Source organism: Triticum dicoccoides, chromosome 5B, assembly GCF_002162155.2.
Source record: "Triticum dicoccoides isolate Atlit2015 ecotype Zavitan chromosome 5B, WEW_v2.0, whole genome shotgun sequence".
In the NCBI taxonomy this organism is placed as follows: Eukaryota; Viridiplantae; Streptophyta; class Magnoliopsida; order Poales; family Poaceae; genus Triticum; species Triticum dicoccoides.
Window position 1 is genome coordinate 82,239,850 of NC_041389.1, and position 14,469 is coordinate 82,254,318.

Consider the following 14,469-nt stretch of genomic DNA (forward strand, 5'->3'; position numbering starts at 1 on the left):
TGGCAAGTCACTTTACTCGTACCGTAATGCATGATCTCGTGACCAGACACTTGGTCACTCTGAGCTCATTATGATGATGCATTACCGAGTGGGCCCAGTGATACCTCTCCGTCATACGGAGTGACAAATCCCAGTCTTGATCCATGTCACCCAACAGACACTTTCGGAGATACCCGTAGTCTACCTTTATAGTCACCCAGTTACGTTGTGACGTTTGGCACACCCAAAGTACTCCTACGGTATCCGGGAGTTACACGATCTCATGGTCAAAGGAATAGATACTTGACATTAGAAAAATCTAGCAAACGAACTATACGATCTTGTGCTATGTTTAGGATTGGGTCTTGTCCATCACATCATTCTCCGAATGATGTGATCTCGTTATCAATGACATCCAGTGTCCATAGTCAGGAAACCATGACTATCTGTTGATCAACGAGCTAGTCAACTAGAGGCTCACTAGGGACATGTTGGTGTCTGTTATTCACACATGTATTACGATTTCCGGATAACACAATTATAGCATGAATAAAGACAATTATCATGAACAAGGAAATATAATAATAATGCTTTTATTATTGCCTCTAGGGCATATTTCCAACACTGCTGGTATGCATCCGTGAAAATTCCCCCTTTCTATCCTGCTCGGAGATGATCTCCCCCTGGTACTTCACATGCGCAATGAAGTTCTTCGACCGCCTACCATTGGCAACTGCCTCGAAAAGCTTTGTATTGGCATCACCCTCCTTAATCCAGCGCAGCCGTGACCGTTCCTACTCGATTGTGCGCTGCAAGGATGCCAGACCCAGTGGCACCAGTTTGAGCATTCTTCATAACCATAGCTCCTCCTGGGTAAGGTCCCTTAGCTCCCGTGCACAGTCCAATCGGTGTATAACATACTATCGGTAACGGTGCCACAAGGCGATCCCGTGACCAAGGGTGGGTGTTTGTCGTCTCATGCACCTGCAACAATCTACACACGGGGAGGCTCTTGGTGCTAGCACTAGCGTCAGGCGTCGATGAGAAAAGGGCCACATCGGCGGCTCCCCGATAGTGTCTACCTCGCCTCACCGATAGTAATACCAATTGCACGCTACTTGCAGTGGATATTGGGGCCGCATAGATTCTGCCGGGATATTCTTCATCGAGCTATTTTTTTTTCAAATTATGCTTTTATCCCGCTTTATAAATAAAGCATCAATCTAAGTTCATACAAAGTCATCCTAGTACGAAGAAAGTAAATAATAAGTCTGTTGGGGGCTGTGGAAAGCTGATGACCGACCAACCGCAGGCCATCAGCATGATACCCATTCGGTACATGGCATACCGCCTATAGAGAGGACACCACGGAGCATACAAGGCAACATTTGGAACATGGATCCAGTAGCATGTTGCAACAAGACCTTTCTGATAACCATACCATTATGGAACCGGATCCTCTAACATTAAGAAGGAATGTCACGGTGCTACAGTGTTAGCCTAGTGTAAAATAAAGAAGGAAAGTTAGGGACTATTAGTAGATAGTTATAATAGGTTGTTTACTACTGGTATTACTGTAGATATAAATAATATAAATTTATTTTATTTCACCATCAATTTGTTTGTATGTAATTACTATAAATATACACCGTAGATCATCAATTTGCAAATTAATTTAAGTCGTTTTAGACATAATCATATGAATAGAAAGAAGGAAAGTTAGGGTACTGTAATTTCTCTAACATTCCTTCTCAATGTTAGAGGATCCGGTTCCCTGAAACTTATGGACGACTCATAATGGTAGGAACCGGATCCTGTTAAGATCGGCAACTTCTCCATCAAGGCGGCTGAGGCCCGCGTGTGGCTGCCTGTAGCGTGGCAGTGCTACGACTCCTCCGGCAAGCCGAGTAGGTCAGACTACAGGAACCTAGAGTTCAACAAAGGGGGCGTGTACCGCATCTCCAACGCCAAGAGCAACCTCTTTGTCCTGGGCTGCAAAACCACGGGCTACCTCGCGAGCCAGCCGGACCAGGGCTCCGGCGAAAGCACGTCTTACGCCCAGTTCACCGGCTGCCTCTGCTACTGCAACAACTCCCAGAGCGCGGTGAACGGTGCCTGCTCCGGGGTAGGCTGCTGCCACGTAGGCATTCCGCCGGACCTCACCGACAACTGGGTGGCCTTCATGAGCTACGACAACACCGACAAGGTCAACTTCAGCCCCTGCGATTATGCGTTTGTGGCGGAGAAAAAACATTACACCTTCAACACCACCGACCTCAAGAGGGCACTGCGCCAGAACACCTGGGGCTGGGAGATGCCGGTGGTCGTCGACTGGGCCATCCGCGACAGCCCCACCTGCAAGGAGGCAAGGAAGAAGGAGGGGTACGCCTGCATAAGCTCCAACAGTCTCTGCCTCAACTCTACCAATGGACCTGGATACATCTGCAACTGCCGCCGAGGCTACAAGGGCAACCTCTATATTGTTGATGGTTGTACCGGTAAGTTCGTCCTGCTACACGCGACTCGAGTAGGACCGATAAATCGAATTTAGAATCTGAATATGATACTCCCTCTGTAAATTAATATAAGAGCGTTTAGATCACTAATTTACAGAGGGAGTACTTCACAATTTCTTGCAATGCTATCCGACGAACGTTTGCCAGGATGACAACCTTAGCGAATGCCTTCCCTTCTGTCGCACAGATCTTGGCGCAACATGAATACTTCATTTTTTATTTTTTTCGCACGGATCTTGGCGCAAAGCGTACATTCCCTTTTTATTTCGAAAAAACTAACGCCCACACGTGTAGCATCTTGCACATCGCCCACACGCGTTCATTACCACTCATTTTGCCACGTATGAACAGACGACATCAGCAAGAATCCTTTTGATTTTCGGTTTAAAATGTTTTATCTCCTAATTAAAAAATCGAATTAAAAATCCGTTTTCACCATTAAATTCGTCTCAACGAGATCTTCAAAATTAGACCCCATGTTGATATGTTTCAACGAAAAAATATTTTACCCTTTGTCATGATGTTTACACTGTAGTTGCCATAGTGCTTAAACTAAGGTTGCCATATGTGGCAATTTTAGTTTGTAGAGCATGGCAATTTTAGTTTTTTGATGATGGCAATTCCAGTATTTTGACCATGAGTTTTTTTTGGTATGAACCATGGCAATTTTAAGTGCATGTATCATGGCAATTTTATTTTATAGTTCATGTCAAGTCTAGTTTCTTAATTCACCGTTTTATAATATGTCAAAATTTACTTTTAAATGTAAAAGAAAATAGCTGAAATATATCATGACAACTTCAGTGTAAACATCATGGCAATTCATGTGCAATAGACATGACAACTTTTAACCCAAAAAAATTCGTTGAAATATATTGATATATGATCTAGTTTCAAAGCTCTCGTCGCGAGAGATTTAATGGTGAAAACGGATCCTCACTCGAATTTTTCATTTAATAGATAAACCATTTTAAAAACTGAAAATCCGAAAAAATTTCCACATGCATGCATGCGGTGACGTGGTGCAGTCTGTGTGTTATAGGGCGTGTGGACGGGTTTGACTTACACCGCACGTGTCGGCGTTAGCATTGTCCTTTTATTTTTACATACGACCTCCAGCCGGAGTAGCAAGAACGCTAACCACTAGGATGAATCTAGGTTTCGTTAACATTTTCGCTCAAATCTTTTTTATGTATTTGAGTGAGCTGTTTTTAAATTTGTTTTTCTATTAAAAAATCCAAAAAACCTTCTTTTATTCATTTTTGAAAGAACCAAAATCCCTATTTTTCAACTTGCTATGTGCAGTTTTATTATAGGTAGCATGGCAATTCATAGGCCTATTTTATTATAGTTTTATCTTTTCGCGAGCATGGTATTTTGTTATCAGTAACACGACAATTTTCATTTATTAAAAGCCTGATATTTTCATAGTCAAATAAAGGGGCATGTTTATTTCTTGGAGGATGGTCGTTTAACAATCAAAATATGGCATTTTTATTATTCATAGGTGTCAGCTTTATTACTAAAAGCATGACATTTTATTATCAATAAGATTTATTATTAAGAGCAAGACAATTTTAATAGTCAATAACATGGAATTTTTATTTACAAGATTTCATTTAGTAATCAACAACATAGTATTTTTATTATTAAGAGGATGTCAATTTTATTATTAATATTTGTCATTAACATGGCAGTTTTTATTTTTAAGAGTATGCCATTTTAATAGCCAATAAAATGGCATTTTATTTTATTATTTAGAGGATGGCACTTTAGTGTTTAATGGCATGGCATTTTTTCCTTTTTTGATCATGGCAGTTTTTAAAGTTTAGCATGACAGTTTTTCATAATTCAGATCATGGAAATTAGGGTCTTTTTGTTGTTGTTGGCATTTCTTCTGAAAAAGAAAACTTAACTGTGTCAACGGACAGAGCGAAAACTGTGTGCTATTTTTTTTTGGGTGAATGGGCTCGAATTTGGCCAGCTTTTTAAGGCCCAAATCGATCAACTAGTCGCTGAGCAAGCCCATACGAGCAAATATTTTCGATTTTTCTGGTGATTCCTTGTAATGTTTTCATCCATACTGTAAATTTCTCTTCATGCATGTACATACCGGTAAGTTTTTTTTAATCTAGCACATGCGTTAAAAAGCTTAAAGAATTGCCATAACATATTTTTCTTCTAATATAATAACTTTTCCTGTTCGGTCTCTTCTTTTCAAGAACATAGCCATCAAGTTATCAACATCTAGCCTGTCTCTAGAACTTTTTTGATCTTCAAGAACATAGTGTGTGCTCTTTTTATGATATTTTTTATGAACTTTCATAAGCTACTTTTGACCTTATCAAACTCCATAGTTTTTTTTTCTTCTATAATACCACTAATTTTTTTCATTTCTTGTATTTTCCATTTTAAATTTTTTTTGCTCCATTTTCCAAAAGTAAAAAAAATGAGTTCTTTACAGTCCTTCAAAACATTTCATTTTGCTGATTAATTTTAAACCTAAAGATTTTTATGCATGTTTATGCTTACTTGACCACCACATGGATGCAAATTGCACCATTTGTCGTAGTCCTATAGTTCTCACGGAAACAAAAGAAACCTCCATGCTTCTTTTTGAGTTTGAACTTTTGCATGCAATTCCAAAGAAAAAACGTCATTGAGTCAAACTCAAAAAAAAAAGAGCACACACTATGAATGCACCAGTAATTTAGAAAGTTTTTCTGCATTTTCTGTGGTGCAACGAAACAACCTCTGTTGCACTTCATGTGTTTTCCCGTTTCTTGGATTAAATATGCCTTGACAGTTGAAATCTACTTCCATTTAACAGAAGAAACACTCGCTAGTTTGGATGAAAAAATACTATCTTTTTCTCCCTATATGCTGAATCACGGTTGTTTTAGTATTGTGTTCTAACGAATAAAGTTGAAAAAAATATTGCAGATATAAATGAGTGTGAGCATCTTGACCACTACTCTTGCAAGGGAGTGTGCACGAACAGACAAGGTTCTTACGAATGTACATGCCCCAAACATACACACAGTGCTGATCCGTACAAAGAAGTATGCAGCCCGAATTTTCCAACCAACGCAAAGATCATTGTAGGTATGTATGTGCCTTCGCTTCACCTCCAAACAGTGTGATGTGTTATTTGAATGGCAATACATTTTTTTTCTTCTTCTGCTGAGTTGAATCGCAATACGTTATCCAAACGATATCTCTTCCAGCCTCTATGCATGTGCAGACTGGATATCATTTATTCGTCCATCACCAACAACATTTTGAACATAAATGATCTAGAATATAACTTTGACTGTTAACGCATTAAGGTGAGGAACTATCTCTATTGTATATAGTCGTACGGTCAAAGTTTTCTAGAACAGATCTATTAATACATTGACTAGAGCTACCTAGGAGATTTTCAGAAAATAATCCTAGAGATTAACTTGCAAACTAAACTACGTGAATCTAGGCAATTCTAACCAACACAAGGAACATGATATATTCTGAAGTCGCACAAAACAGCAATTCTAACCAACACAAAGTATGTTTTAGTGAAAACCGGACATTGGTTTGTTTCCGGATTCAAATAGAAGCTTCTGGTCAGAAAACCGCGGTTACAAAGACCCAGCCGTTCTTGCAATTAAAGTTGCATATCCACCTAAAGCTTTTAGCGATAAATACCTGTCTATGATTGTTTTACTAGGTCCTCACCTTGCGGTAGGAGATCTCATACCCTTATAAACTTGTCTTCTTCACAACTTTAATGACTTATAAGTAGGATTATGTGCATCACAATGATGCAGAGGGCTGGGGGTTAACCTCCTTTGGACAAAAACAACCTTGATGACTCCTAAAAAATCCTAGCACACACCCTGCTAAATTAAGAAGTACTTCTTTAGTGGGAATGCAGAGGAGAGCACTCAAGTGGTGTTGCACTAGAACATGCCAACAGAGGATAATGGCGTGTCGATGAATCACCCTGATTTAACTGAAAAACGGATGCGCTAAAATTTGATGAAATATGGGCCTATTAGGGCACGTATGGTAATTGATAATATAGTATTATCTTAAATCCACTATAATCTGGAGATGACAATTAAAATGCAATGTACAATGGGTTGTCTCTTAGCACATCTGTAGTAACTAAATATGAAAAATTTGCCTTCTCTTAACTAAGAGATGACCTCGATGAATCCACCTATTCTTCTTCAGCCTCCAAATTAAATATGCCCACAAATTTGATGACATGTAGTACTCTAGCTATTTTTTAGTACACGTCCCACCACAATTCAAATATTGAGAACTTTGAAATTAGAACCTTGCTACATTTTTATATATTCAAGCACCAGCAAAAAGAATTACTGCAAGTATTTTTGACATTTTAATTTATTTATTTGACAATAATCCATTGTAATGATATTGTTTACATATTTTTTGCGTTATATAGGTGCAATAGGGGGCATGTTAGTTATGGTAATTATGGTCTTCTTCTGGCTTCTTATTGAAGAGAAAAGAAAGATGAAAGAACAGTTTGAAAAGAATGGCGGACCTACATTGGAAAAGCTCAATAATATAAAGCTATTCAAAAAGGAAGACATCAGGAAAATTCAGAAAAGTAGCAACATGATTGGAAGCGGTGGTTTTGGTAAGGTTTATAAGGGGTGCATTGGCGATAATAATGAGTTAGTTGCAGTGAAGGAGCCCATCAATGTTAACTCAGCAAACAAGGGTCAATTTGCAAATGAGATCATCATTCAGTCTCGAGTCATTCACAGGAACATTTTGAAGCTCGTAGGTTGTTGCTTACAAGTTGAAGTCCCAATCTTTGTCTATGAGTTTGTACCTAATGGTTGCCTTCATGACATTCTCCATAATGGTAGCAGGATGCATCTCGATATGTGTAAACGTCTAAAAATTGCTGCTGAATCGGCGGAAGGTCTAGCTTATATGCATTCAAAAACCACTACCACAATCCTCCATGGTGATGTTAAAGCAGCAAATATACTTCTGAATGACGAGTTCACACCAAAGATCTCAGACTTTGGTATATCAAGGTTAATTGTTACAGATATGCAACACACTGGAAATGTTATTGGTGACATGAGTTATATGGATCCAGTTCTTCTACAAACAGGATTACTAACCAAGAAGAGTGATGTCTATAGTTTTGGGGTTGTGCTCTTGGAGCTCATTACAAGGAAGAAGGCATCACATTCTGACAAGAACAGCTTATTGAGGAACTTTCTTGATGCTTACACGAAGGACAAGTCTGTGATTGAGCTCGTGGACAAGGAACTTGCAGAGGTAGATCGAGAGATTCTTGATAATTTAGGAGAGATGATTATGCAATGTCTAAATCTTGATGTCAATCAGAGACCGAAGATGACAGATGTTGCAGAGCGTCTTCGTGACATGGTTAAGAGGTTTAATGCCCAATGGAATGATCAACTGGATGATCATGTGGTTTCGCAGTAAGTTGATGAATTTTATAGAATGACGGAAGTATTATGCATTTATTTGCTTGTGTGCTTATTTTGCGTAGATAAAATACTGTGAAAGAAGTATGGTACATATATATTTCCACACATATGGTAGATTTCCTTAGAGATTATGTATATTTCCACACATGGAACATGTGGAATTGTTTGCCCGAATAAATTGTTTTGTGTATTTTGTATGTTTTTCTTGTAAAAATTGATTTGTGGTTGTTTAACATGAATGTATATATTGTGTTAATTTCTTAAGTTATCGTGGAACCGAAAAAGGCATGGATAGTTGTGTATGAGAAAGCCTATGTCCATAACATCCGCAAAGAAAAAACATGTCCATATGCAACCAAGTCCGTAAGTGTACCAGAATGTTGAGGAACTCTTTGTTAGGGATATCAATGTTGGGGAACGTAGTAATTTCAAAAAAATTCCTACGCACTCGCAAGATCATGGTGATGCATAGCAACGAGAGGGGAGAGTGTGTCCACGTACCCTCATAGACCGAAAGCGGAAGCGTTAGCTCTACGCGGTTGTTGTAGTCGTACGTCTTCACGGCCCGACCGATCAAGCACCGAAACTACGGCACCTCCGAGTTCTTGCACACGTTCAGCTCGATGACGTCCCTCGTACTCCGATCCAGCCGAGTGTCGAGGGAGAGTTCTGTCAGCACGATGGCGTGGTGACGATGATGATGTTCTACCGTCGCAGGGCTTCTCCTAAGCACCGCTATGATAATATCGAGGAGGACTATGGTGGAGGGGGGCACCGCAAACGGCTAAGAGATCAATGATCAATTGTTGTGTCTATGGGGTGCCCCCTCCCCCGTATATAACGGAGTGGAGGAGGGGCCGACCAAGGGTGGTGGCGCGCCCTAGGGGGGGAGTCCAAGTCCCGCCGGGAGTAGGACTCCCCCCTTTCCTAATAGGAGAGGGAAAGGGAAGGAAGAGGAAGCAGGGAGGAAGGAAAGGGGGGGGGGGGCGGCCCCCCTCCCAATTCGGATTGGGCTTGGGGGGGCGCCCCCTCCCTTGCTCCTTTCCCCTCCTTTCCACTAAGGCCCATTAAGGCCCATATACCTCTCGGGGGGTTCTGATAACCTCCCAGAGCTCCGGTATTGTCCCAATCTCACCCGGAACCTTTGCGGATCCAAATATAGTCGTCCAATATATCGATCTTCATAACTCGACCATTTCAAGACTCCTCGTCATGTCCGTGATCATATCCGGGACTCCGAACAACCTTCGGTACATCAAAACACATAAACTCATAATAATTGTCATCTAACTTTAAGCGTGTGGACCCTACGGGTTCGAGAACTATCTAGACATGATCGAGACACGTCTCCGGTCAATAACCAATAGCAGAACCTGGATGCTCATATTGGCTCCCACATATTCTAAGAAGATCTTTATCAGTCAAACCACATAACAACATACGTTGTTCCCTTTGTCATCGGTATGTTACTTGCCCGAGATTCGACCGTCGGTATCTCAATACCTAGTTCAATCTCGTTACCGGCAAGTCCCTTTACTCGTTACGTAATGCATCATCCTGTAACTAACTCATTAGCTACATTGCTTGCAAGGCTTATAGTGATGTGCATTACCGAGAGGGCCCAGAGATACCTCTCCGACAATCGGAGTGACAAATCCTAATCTTGAAATACGTCAACTCAACAAGTACCTTTGGAGACACCTATAGAGCACCTTTATAATCACCCAGTTATATTGTGACGTTTGGTAGCACACAAAGTGTTCCTCCGGTAAGCAGGAGTTACATAATCTCATAGTCATAGGAACATGTATAAGTCATGAAGAAAGCAATAGCAACATACTAAACGATCAAGTGCTAAGCTAACGGAATGGATCAAGTCAATCACATTATTCTCCTAATGATGTGATCCCGTTAATCAAATGACAACTCATGTCTATGGTTAGGAAACTTAACCATCTTTGATTCACGAGCTAGTCAAGTAGAGGCATACTAGTGACATTATGTTTGTCTATGTATTCACACATGTATTATGTTTCCTGCTAATACAATTCTAGCATGAATAATAAAGATTTATCGTGATATGAGGAAATAAATAATAACTTTATTATTGCCTCTAGGGCATATTTCTTCAGTTTCCCACTTGCACTAGAGTCAATAATTTAGATTACACAGTAATGATTCTAACACCCATGGAGCCTTGGTGCTGATCATGTTTTGCTCGTGGTAGAGGCTTAGTCAGCGGGTCTGCAACATTCAGATCCGTATGTATCTTGCAAATCTCTATGTCTCCCACCTGGACTTGGTCCCGGATGGAATTGAAGCGTCTCTTTATGTGCTTGGTCCTCTTGTGAAATCTTGATTGCTTTGCCAAGGCAATTGCACCAGTATTGTCACAAAAGATTTTCATTGGACCCGATGCACTAGGTATGACACCTAGATCAGATATGAACTCCTTCATCCAGACTCCTTCATTTGCTGCTTCCGAAGCAGCTATGTACTCCGCTTCACATGTAGATCCCGCTACGATGCTTTTTTTGGAACTGCACCAACTGGCAGCTTCACCGTTCAATATAAACACGTATCTGGTTTGCGATTTAGAATCGTCCGGATCAGTGTCAAAGCTTGCATCAACGTAACCATTTACGACTAGCTCTTTGTCACCTACATAGACGAGAAACATATCCTTAGTCCTTTTCAGGTATTTCAGGATGTTCTTGACCACTGTCCAGTGATCCACTCCTGGATTACTTTGGTACCACCCTGCTAAACTAATGGCAAGGCACACATCAGGTCTGGTACACATCATTGCATACATGATAGAGCCTATGGCTGAAGCATAGGGAACTTCTTTCATTTTGTCTCTATCTTCTGCAGTGGTCGGGCATTGAGTCTGACTCAATTTCACACCTTGTATTACAGGCAAGAACCCTTTCTTTGCTTGATCCATTTTGAACTTTTTCAAAACTTTATCAAGGTGTGTACTTTGTGAAAGTCCAATTAAGCGTCTTGATCTATCTCTATAGATCTTGATGCCCAATATGTAAGCAGCTTCACCGAGGTCTTTCATCGAAAAACTTTTATTCAAGTATCCTTTTATGCTATCCAGAAATTCTATATCATTTCCAATCAATAATATGTTGTCCACATATAATATCAGAAATGCTACAGAGCTCCCACTCACTTTCTTGTAAATATAGGCTTCTCCAAAAGTATGTATAAAATCATATGCTTTGATCACACTATCAAAGCGTTTATTCCAACTCCGAGAGGCTTGCACCAGTCCATAAATGGATCGCTGGAGCTTGCACACTTTGTTAGCATCCTTTGGATCGACAAAACCTTCTGGTTGCATCATATACAACTCTTCTTCCAGAAATCCATTCAGGAATGCAGTTTTGACATCCATTTGCCAAATTTCATAATCATAAAATGCAGCAATTGCTAACATGATTCGGACAGACTTAAGCATCGCTACGGGTGAGAAAGTCTCATCGTATTCAACCCCTTGAATTTGTCGAAAACCTTTCGCAACAAGTCGAGCTTTGTAGACAGTAACATTACCATCAGCGTCAGTCTTATTCTTAAAGATCCATTTATTCTTGATGGCTTGCCGATCATCGGGCAAGTCAACCAAAGTCCACACTTTTTTCTCATACATGGATCCCATCTCAGATTTCATGGCCTCAAGCCATTTTGCAGAATATGGGCTCATCATTGCTTCCTCATAGTTCGTAGGTTCGCCATGGTCAAGTAACATGACCTCCAGAATAGGATTACCATACCACTCTGGTGCGGATCTTACTCTGGTTGACCTACGAGGTTCTGTAGTAACTTGATCTGAAATTTCATGATCAACATCATTAGCTTCCTCACTTATTGGTGTAGTCGTCATAGGAACCGGTTTCTGTTATGAACTAAAGGAGCAGGTACAGTTACCTCATCGAGTTCTACTTTCCTCCCACTCACTTCTTTCGATAGAAACTCCTTCTCTAGAAAGGATCCATTCTTGGCAACAAATGTCTTGCCTTCATATCTGTGATAGAAGGTGTACCCAACAGTTTCTTTTGGGTATCCTATGAAGACACATTTCTCCGATTTGGGTTCGAGCTTATCAGGTTGAAGCTTTTTCACATAAGCATCACAACCCCAAACTTTAAGAAACGACAACTTTGGTTTCTTGCCAAACCACAGTTCATAAGGCGTCATCTCAACGGATTTTGATGGTGCCCTATTTAACGTGAATGTAGCCGTCTCTAAAGCATAACCCCAAAATCATAGTGGTAAATTAGTAAGACATATCATAGATCACACCATATCTAGTAAAGTACGATTATGACGTTCGGACACACCATTACGCTGTGGTGTTCCAGGTGGCGTGTAGCGACCTGACCTCAGACGGTCAAGTCTCTGTGCTTAAGTGTCATCCCTGGATCGGTATGCTGACACACACAGTACTCGAGGATTTATAACAGAGGTAAATCACATGTATAAAATAACGTAAATACTATTACCTCAATCCAAAATAGCGGAAGCAACAAGGTTGTGGATTCCCATCAACACCAATGGCAAAGTTGACTATAGGAAATCGTAACCCTAACGTATCACTTACTCGTCGTAAGATCCTGCAACATGAGACGTTGCAGCCACAGAGGGTCAGTACATTGAATGTACTGGCAAATTCACACCACAGAGCAATGATGAATAAAGGCTATCACTACATGCATATATGGCTGGTGGAAAAGCTCTACGGTTACAGTTTTTGCGAAAAGTCAATTTTCCCCTACTACAAAGGAATAAATTTATTTAACTATCATGGTGGTTGTTAAACATTGAGAATGGTTGACAACATTCTCAATCCCAATTAAAAAGTACTCATTAAAAACCCAACAGTATTAATTAAAGTAACATGATGAGATTCACATGATAATCAAGTACTAGATGCTCAAGATGTCCATAACCGGGGACACGGCTAATCATGATTAGTTTGTACACTTTGCAAAGGTTTGCGCACTTTTCTCACAAGACTCGATCGCCTCCGTTTGATTCCTCGCACTACATGATGTTTGAGAAACGGATGACCGAGACATAGTCTTTCAGAAGCACTACCACCTTACATGTGGGTAGACCGGTACACCTACTTTCCCCTACATCTACTAGTCTACCCGTAAGAGGTTGCACAACTTAGTCAACTATGCCAGAGCCCATAATGGCTTGTGGCTGCACACGGAAGTTTCTAGTTTGAATAATCTCATGATCCCTTTGAGCCTGGGTGGCGGTCCGAAGAAAAACAGGCAAGTCCTGGAAACCCAGGTGCCTAGACAGGCAAGTCCTGGAGTAACCAGGTGCCTCAATCCACCCAGATGTGTGTTTAAGTTGCCACCTTAAATAAACCATTAATTAACAATCTCACATCTGTCATGGAAATTCACTCACCCAATCCACGTCTACTAGCATAGCATGGCATAATAAGCAAATGTAGAAGTAACTCCCAAGGGTTTGAAAATAAAATAGGTAATAGGTGCTACCTCAATCTACTTCCCAAAACCCACAATTTAATTTAGATCCTAATCATGCAATTGTTTGGAGGATTGAACTAATGCAATAAAACTGGGTATGAAAAGGGATATGATCAAAGTGTGAACTTGCCTACAATGTTGATGAAGATGATTCACACTCAAAACTCTTGATAGTTCTACTCGTCACACTCCGGTCAATCTATCGCGAGCAAGCAATGGTAACCACACATAAGCAATCAATCAAAAGATCGGAAAGAACGAGGAATGCAATTCGAAAAACATCAAAATCAAACAAATAACTCTTGCAACATAAAACAATTTCTAACAGTACCAAAATTATGCGAATTTGGCCTTATAAGAAAGTTTAGGTCAAGAGTTTCGATTTGCAAAAAGAATCAACTCAAACGGAGTTATAAAACTCAAGTTACGATCAGACGAAGTTCAAATTCAAATCTGATCTAATTCAAATTTTAACTTTCAAAAACATGTTTGAGTTGTTTTACTGGATAGAGGAGATCGTAACAAAGACGTGGGCATTGGTTTCGTTGGATTTGGACTAACGAGTAAAAAGATTTGGTCATTTGAAGTATAGGGACTAATATGTAAATAGAATCATCACAGATAGGTCCCTGGCCGAAATCTAAAATAAAAAGAAAAAACCTATCGTATGAACGTTCGCTACGGAACGCTGACGAACGAACACGTTCGTTAAAACTATCTATACAGAGAACATTCGCTATTTAAACGATCTACAAAAAAAACCAATCTATAACAGAAAACCGAACTAGAAAAGAACCGGGGCGGGTTTTTCGGTGGTTTATACCGGTTCGGAGCGGTTTTCTATTGAAAACCGGCGGCGGGACACCGGCGAGGGCGACGCTGCTCCAGCGACTGCGAGGCGCGGCGGCAGCGGCGGGTGGTGGCGCGGCTACGGCGGCAGGCGGCAGGCGGCAGCAGCGAGGCAAGCAAGCGGCG

At 40.6% G+C, this 14,469-nt stretch overlaps 1 protein-coding gene across 1 annotated transcript; it reads left to right on the forward strand.

Moving 5' to 3' along the window:
* The first annotated feature begins 681 nt into the window (after nt 1-681).
* Nucleotides 682-8,146, forward strand: LOC119309134 (wall-associated receptor kinase 4-like). Its single transcript, XM_037585198.1, has 4 exons — nt 682-852; nt 1,784-2,477; nt 5,439-5,600; nt 6,946-8,146. Exons 1-4 carry the CDS (start codon nt 682-684, stop codon nt 7,971-7,973), a joined length of 2,055 nt encoding a protein of 684 aa, XP_037441095.1. The 3' UTR covers nt 7,974-8,146.
* The last annotated feature ends 6,323 nt before the right edge of the window (nt 8,147-14,469 follow it).

Excerpts from the sequence above, each read along its gene's own strand:
- LOC119309134 (XM_037585198.1), top strand. The coding sequence starts at position 682 with ATGAAGTTCTTCGACCGCCTACCATTGGCAACTGCCTCGAAAAGCTTT. Across the intron at positions 2,478-5,438 it reads TATTGTTGATGGTTGTACCG|ATATAAATGAGTGTGAGCAT; the intron begins GTAAGTTCGTCC and ends AAAATATTGCAG. Across the intron at positions 5,601-6,945 it reads CAACGCAAAGATCATTGTAG|GTGCAATAGGGGGCATGTTA; the intron begins GTATGTATGTGC and ends TGCGTTATATAG.